The sequence below is a fragment of the Neolamprologus multifasciatus genome, chromosome 23 (genome assembly GCF_963576455.1).
Source record: "Neolamprologus multifasciatus chromosome 23, fNeoMul1.2, whole genome shotgun sequence".
Classification (NCBI taxonomy): domain Eukaryota; kingdom Metazoa; phylum Chordata; class Actinopteri; order Cichliformes; family Cichlidae; genus Neolamprologus; species Neolamprologus multifasciatus.
This window is the reverse complement of record NC_140460.1, coordinates 14,164,164-14,171,470: the sequence shown is the minus strand read 5'-3', so window position 1 is coordinate 14,171,470 and position 7,307 is coordinate 14,164,164. Positions and strand designations below refer to the sequence as shown.

General features: G+C 38.7%; 1 protein-coding gene across 2 annotated transcripts in view; it reads left to right on the top strand.

The window, feature by feature from the left end:
- The window catches only part of scly (selenocysteine lyase), an 8,045-nt gene extending 870 nt beyond the window's left edge, over positions 1-7,175 (top strand). Inside the window, exons 1-13 of one of the 2 annotated variants that reach the window (XM_085150307.1) lie at positions 1-378; positions 458-555; positions 877-986; positions 1,390-1,490; positions 1,591-1,768; positions 3,165-3,292; positions 3,597-3,752; positions 3,836-3,942; positions 4,053-4,089; positions 6,093-6,176; positions 6,314-6,413; positions 6,580-6,655; positions 6,762-7,175. The exon at positions 1-378 is cut by the window's left edge and continues 859 nt beyond it. In XM_085150307.1, the coding sequence (XP_085006433.1) occupies positions 376-378; positions 458-555; positions 877-986; positions 1,390-1,490; positions 1,591-1,768; positions 3,165-3,292; positions 3,597-3,752; positions 3,836-3,942; positions 4,053-4,089; positions 6,093-6,176; positions 6,314-6,413; positions 6,580-6,655; positions 6,762-6,915 (1,332 nt within the window). In that variant the 5' untranslated portion in view covers positions 1-375 and the 3' untranslated portion in view covers positions 6,916-7,175. The remainder of the gene's footprint in view (positions 379-457; positions 556-876; positions 987-1,389; positions 1,491-1,590; positions 1,769-3,164; positions 3,293-3,596; positions 3,753-3,835; positions 3,943-4,052; positions 4,090-6,092; positions 6,177-6,313; positions 6,414-6,579; positions 6,656-6,761) is intronic. The other variant, XM_085150308.1, reaches the window with a different exon arrangement.
- Positions 7,176-7,307: the final 132 nt, after the last annotated feature.

The following is a 7,307-nucleotide window of genomic DNA, read 5'->3' as shown; positions in this document are numbered from 1 at the left end:
GTCTGTCTCTACAGATTACAGATCGCAGCCAGAGGAACAAAATCTTGTATTTTATGCAAAATAACAATAATGTGTATATCTTTGTATAATTAAAACAACTTACTGAAATAGATAAATACTTTAGTCTTTATTTATAATCCAGTTTTATAGACTAATGCTTTGGTATCACCACCAAAATATTTTGTAGTGACTGCAATTTTTACACTTTTGGTGGGCAGATTCAGGGTAAGGGTCTAAACTCATTTAGTCACATTTTGATGTGTGACTGAACAAAAAACTGAATCCCAGATATCGGAATAAAGTAAATAAAGGGACACACACACAAAGTATCAGCATCTGCCGTCAGTGAATGTCATCTTATTTGCAGACAGACTGATGGTAGTTATAATCTAGTTATAATCTAATTTATCTACTCAGACATCCAGGTAAATGAAATAAATGTCATTTGCTCTCCAAGGGTATTATGGCCAAAAAGCTTGATGATGTCCTGCTGGTACAGGGTCCGACCTTCAGTGAACACAATTTTCATCACTTTTCTGAGATGAATCTAGACAGGTAAGAAAATAATGTTGATATATATCAAGTTACTTGTACAGCAGCTGTGATGCTGTAACTTAGGACTGCTGAATTAATATTGATTTATCATAATTACTGAGGTTATATGTAGGTTTTAGAAAATTTGTGTATTTTCTTTAAATATTTTTCTTATTTTAAGAATGGTCAGAAACCAAAGTAATTGATTGCAATTTAAGTAATTGAAATTTCACTTTTTTATGAGTTGATCTTGTTAGTAGATGGTTTATTAATATGTTATGACGCATATACGTCCCATAGGACAATGCACAAAGTGTGATGAGAGTATTTTGTATATTTCAGGATCTACATGGATTACAATGCTACTACCCCTCCAGAACCAGAGGTGATTCAGGCCATTTCCGAAGCCCTCCAGGATGCCTGGGGAAACCCAAGTAGCAACTATATAGCAGGTGAGGAAGGCTTGAAGCTGTGTCAAAACTAAAAGGTTTAAAATTATTGTTATTATTTTTCATAATTTTTCCATGTGTATTGAATAAAGTTTTGTGAGAATTTATTTTTTTTAATTCCATATTGTATGCGCAAATCCCAGCCTAGTGACAAGAATTGGACATTAGTGCTCTAACTCTGTGTTCCTGTGTGAAATATGACAAGGTCACTCTACCAAATAAATACAATAGAAACTGTTAGATGTATGTTGTGTAACTGGAGGAGGGAATACAATCACAGCAGCTTGTGTGGATTAAACTTCTGGCTTTCTCTGAGTGCTGAATGTGAAGTTTTTACTGTTCTAAGTGAGTTTCACTGTCAAAAGAGAATGCTACATCTAAATGTTTCAATCATTTATATTTTCAGGTGCTAAAGCTAAGGCTATCATCAATCAGTCCAGAGAAAATGTGGCAAGAATGGTTGGAGGGAAAGCAGAGGACATCATTTTTACCTCAGGCGGAACTGAGGTGGGCAGGGCTCTTTTCTGACGCAAATAAGTTATATGAGTAATTTATGATCCTGGGACATTACAAACTGGTCATTTACAGCAAAGATTTTGTCTTTCAGGCCAATAACCTGGTGTTGCACACCGCTGTAGAGCACTTCAGGAAGCACTGCAGGGCTGCAGAACAAGGTGCAGGACACCAGAATGGATGCACAGGCCTTCCTCACATCATTACTTCTAATGTGGAGCATGACTCGGTCAAACTAGTTGCTCAGCAACTTGAAAAGGAAGGAAAAGCAGGTAGGAGGCCACTCTGTGTAGCTTTTATTTAGGGCTGCACGATTAATCGTTAGAAAATCGCGATCTCGATTCACACTTATGTGCGATCTCATTTCCAAATGACAACGATTTTTAAAAAAAAAGACGACGACGATTGTACCACATTTTGATCCGGGACGTAATCTGCATGAAAACAAGCGCTCACTCTTCCTGCTCAACAAATGACAAGGGCGGAGCCTTACACCATGTGATACAGAAGCTGTGCCGTGTGATGCTAAAATTAGAAGGGAAAAAACTACGGAGAGCACGTCAGGGATGACAAGAAAGTGACAGGAGAAAATCCGTCCCGGTCAACCACCCAAACATCAATAACAGGAACCTTATACAGCCCTTCCCCATACCCGTCGAACTTCCGCAGGCACAAAGAAATTACGGAGGCTATTACTTATCACCTGACCAAAGATATGGCTCCCATCAACACTGTGCAAAACGAGGGATTTAGGAAAATGATCAACACCCTAGACAAACGCTATTCAGTGCCGTCCCGCAACTATTTTTCTATTGTTGCACTACCTGCTCTATACACGCAGTGTCGAGCAACGGTGGAGACGGAATTTCAAGCAGTACAACATTTTGCGGCAAAGACAAAACGTGAGACATTTGTTGTTTTATGTTTATTTATTGTTTTTATGTTCAGTCTCAACTGTTACGAAGTTGATGTGCAGTTAATAAGTGCAAGAAATATTTATATTGGAAAAGAAAATCGTGAGAGAATCGTGATCTCAATTCTAACCCAAAAAATCGTGATTCTCATTTTATGCAAAATTGTGCAGCCCTACTTTTATTAAAATAAAAGATTAATAAAGAAATATTTCCTGTATTACAAAGGACAGTCTATGCTTTTCTTTATTTTACTTTAAAATAAATCTGTCAATAACCTGCTTCAGATTTCCTGTGGGCAATCAAAATGTCTAAAATAAATATCAAGACAATTAAAGGTCTTAAATTATTTTATATCCCATTTGCTGCCAATAACATTAATGTCATAATCTTTTTTTTTTAATGAAGATGTAGTACCTTCTATGTGCCAACACGTAAGAGTGCTAACCCAATGGAAAACTTTAATTTAATTCCGCTTTTTTACATTTTAATTATTAATTATTGAGTTTATTATTTTAAATAGGGCCGGATCCTTGATACTCTTCCAGTCATGGTTCATGTTAAATGTTGTCAAAGAAAAAGTGGATTCAGCATATAAACTGCTAAAACACTGCCTCCTGGTGGTGAAAGTTTTGGTTTAATTCTGTGGAGGGTAATTACAAAAAGTACCTTTAAACAAATCAAGATTCGCATAACCTAATGTAGGCTCCTTGCCTTTAATTACGCTCTCAACTTTGTTTTTTGTTTTCTTCCATAGACGTGACTTTTGTGCCCGTCTCTAAGGTGACAGCCCGGGTCGAGGTGGAGGATATCATTGCCGCTGTGCGCCCCAACACTTGTCTCATCTCTGTTATGCTGGCCAACAATGAGACAGGAGTCATTATGGTAAGATGAGAGAGAGGCTAGAAAATCCATCAGCCGAGTTTCTGCTACTACTAATCTATCCATTCATCAGTTTTTTTCCACTTACCCAGTTCAGGGTTGTGGAGGGGCTGGAGCCTATCCCTGCAATACTAATGTTAGAGAAATAATTTTTTGGGATCTTAAATTAGACGATTAACATGTAGGATTGTGTCTAGCTTTAAAGGAGCTTATTTTCTTATTAACTTATTACTTATAATTGCAATGTGTCTATGAGTCTATGCAGCTCTGTGTACAGCTGAATGCTGAACAACCTTCTTGTTGTCAGCCGCTTCAGGAGATCTGCCAAAGAATAAAGTCTCTGAACAAGCAGCGTGAGCGCCTCAGGATCCTGCTCCACACAGATGCTGCTCAGGCCTTGGGGAAAATCCGAGTTGATGTCAGTGATCTGGGAGTGGATTACCTCACCATAGTGGGACACAAGGTCAGGATCTGCTGTGTGGGACATCTTAAGAGCTTTTTATAGCAAGACTAAAATGTTATTGAGAGGTTTTGTTGTGTTTCTAGTTCTATGCCCCTCGCATTGGTGCTTTGTACGTGAACGGCCCTGGGACCAAAACTCCATTGTATCCGATGCTTTTTGGTGGAGGACAGGAGAGGAACTTTAGACCAGGGTGATGATCTTTACTGTAAAATACTGAATAAGAATGAAACACTGGTAATAATGAAATAAGTGCAGTTCTAATTTATAAGTGTCTCCTTTCTGTCTTTGTTATTATTACAGCACAGAAAACACACCGATGATTGCCGGTCTTGGAAAGGTGCGTTTCCTTCACTAAATGTACAGTACTGGAATGATTTCTAGGACTTTTCTAATGTTTCTCTTGAAGCATAAACCATTTATTTTCTCAATATTTTCTCAGTTAGAGGCCCTCAAAGTACAAAGGGATTGTTTAAAAGAATTTTTCCAGCATTTTTTGTTTAATCAAAATTCATAAGTGAAGGACATATCCACATGACATTTTCTGGCCAATAATGGTTTTAAAACTGATGTATGAAACCTTGTATTTCATTAGTTGCATGTTATAAATGCTTTATACATACAGCACAATTAAGTGGTACCACAGTTTCTTTACAATAGAACTGCAGTGGACAAATAACATGAACAAACACATGATATTATTTTGGTTTGTTGTACTGAATGTCTGCATTAATTGCTATGGTTAAAAGCAGTCAATGTTCGATGACAAAAAATGGTTATTGTTAGGCTCTAGCTTGTGGTGGAGATGGAAGATTAATCAGTAATGCTCTAAATATAAATAATATGACACTTTACAGCATTTAAAAAGCTTTCAAATACAGTGATTTATTGTAGGTGAATGTTTATTGATACATTGTTTACCACAGAATCTGTTGTGTTAGCATTATAATCATGGGCAAAGCAAAGCACTTATTATTGCTACAAATACTTGAGTTACATAATATAAATATTGTACTACAAGTATACTCACCAATCATTTAATTAGAAACACCATAGAGGTTCTCTTTGTCTCAGCTCTGAGTGTCAGGGGGTCCAAATAAAGTTGGAAACATAGCCACTTATCCAAATGTGGTCATGGGGAGGTCTGAACTGGTCCAGCTTAGAGCCAACACTTGGACAAACCCAGCAAGTATGGCTGAAACAGTGACTTTACTTCCCTAGTTTACTGATGAAAACTAAATCGCCATTGTTTCCACAGCAGTGGTCAGATCGTCACTTACAAAGCAAGAAATATCTGTTGAAGAAAACAAATGCACATGTGTTTGTTTTTTAAATAACATGACAACTGATTTGGTTAGTAAAAGGATGTGAACAGACAAACAAAGCCAAAGCAGACTAAGGCTGGTGTTAAATCACATTTCAAAAAGTAACTATAAACAAGGGGACTATAGGGACAGAGCCATATTACCAAACAAGTAGATGGAACAAATTGGTGAGGAATCGGAGGATGATTTTGAACTGATGTGCCAGCTGAGGCAGGAGCCGAAACCACAACGATGCAATGACCATGAAACAGACAAAGAGAGAGTAAGAAATGAAGGTGTTGGGTAGACACTAGAGGATGGGTGTTATGAACGATACCCATCCCTAGGTACACCCTGAATCCAATGTTTTTGGACTGTAAGAGGAAGCTGGATTACCCAGAGAGAACCCTAAAATCCATGAACATGAGCATTACACAGAGAGAGACCAGGAGATTCAAATCTGGAGCCCTGTTCCTCCAAAATGACAGTTTTAACCACTGCGCCACCCTGAAGCAGGTGTTTATTAAAGGTTTCTGGAGCTCTAACCTCTAGAATTGACACTCAGACCATGATTTATCACTAGTAAGAGGTCAACGGTGTGCCAGAAAGAAGAAGACTTCCCCTACTGCTATTAGTCCACCTGAACTAAACCAAAAGGCAGATTGATTCATGAATTCATGTTATTTTACAGTTTATATTGTTTTATATTCTTTATATTGGCAGACAGAAGACTGCCTGAGAAACCTCCTGTGTTTGGCTGAACAACAGTTTTACATTCTATGTGAACATTTTTGGCTTTTTTGCCAGACAGAAAACTAGGAGGAACAACATACAGGGAACGCTTTGGGGTGGAATCGAAGTCAGACCCTTGCAGTCTTTTGGCATATGGGTCACATCTGCTGCCAAGTGATTGTCCTTTTTTGCTTTATTGAATATTAAGCAGGTGTGGAGGTGTTTCTAATAAAGTGCTTGGTAATTAAATATCTGTAACAGTGTGCCTCTTTTAAAGCTACCTATTTATTATTTGTGTGTCTATTAGGCTGCAGAGCTGGTGACCTCTAATCTGTCAGATTATGAGAGTCATATGCAAAGAATTAAACTTTACTTAGAAGAACGACTGCAGGTGAGCTTGAGTCTGATGTGCACCTTAGTTTTGTTTGTTTGCATTGTGATGAGTGGTCTTGAAATTGTGGTTTTGACGGTCTTTCTCCTCGTTCTCTGTAAAACTTACTCCTTTGCGTTTCTTTCATTCTTCCAAAGGCCGTGTTTGCAGGCAGGATCCGCTTCAACAGCCATTTCCTCGGCTCTGATATCCTCCCTAACACATGTAACGTGTCCATCCTGGGCCCAAGATTACAAGGTGATGTCATGACTCTTCCCTTTCCTATGTCTGTTTTGGCTTGCTGGTCCCAACAGTGTCCTCTAACCCTACACCAATGTTTGTCAGAGGCAGGTCATGACCTGCACGAGGCTATTTGTAAACTACAAAGGCTTTGAATGATTAATCTCTCCCCCTCGTGCTTTAGGCTGGAGAGTATTGTCAAACTGCAGGAGGCTGCTAGCCAGCGTCGGCGCCGCCTGCCACTCAGACAGTGGAAACAGGTAAAAGAGTCCCTCTTTTTAGCTGTTATGCTTTTGTCCACACACTGTATTGTTTGCTGTTAGATAACACTCCCCTCCTGCTCTCCTCCTGTTTATATCCAATTAGACCTTCCCACATCCTTCTGAGCTGTGGCGTCCCCTCAGAGGTGGCAGCTAACGCTATGAGGCTGAGCGTTGGCAGGGAGACGACTGAAGCAGATGTGGATGCAGTTGTGGAGGACCTGAGGGAAACCGTGCAACTGTTGGAAGAAATGAACTGATGGCTTTCATTTGCACAAAGTTATTCTGCAGGTCAAATAAGAATGCACAGAGCTAAACATGCGCCATCTGTGTTTATCGACACTTTAACCGATCATGTAAAATGCATGAAATATTTCATATAAATAATAAAAATGGAGAACTCAAAGTGACCTTAGGGGTGATGTTATGTAGGAGTGTACTCGGCTCCCATCACGTCATGTGAGGAGCTCTTCAGCTAATTGGAGTCGGGGAACATGTATGAGTGTTATGAAATAAAATATTTACATGTACTTTTAATATTTTCTCAAGTCAACGATGAAATGTTTCATGTGGGTTGTAATATTCTACATGTACCAGCTGCTTAGTCGCCCTTCTCTCTGATTAATTTTTAAAATAGTTGTAAAAAATGACT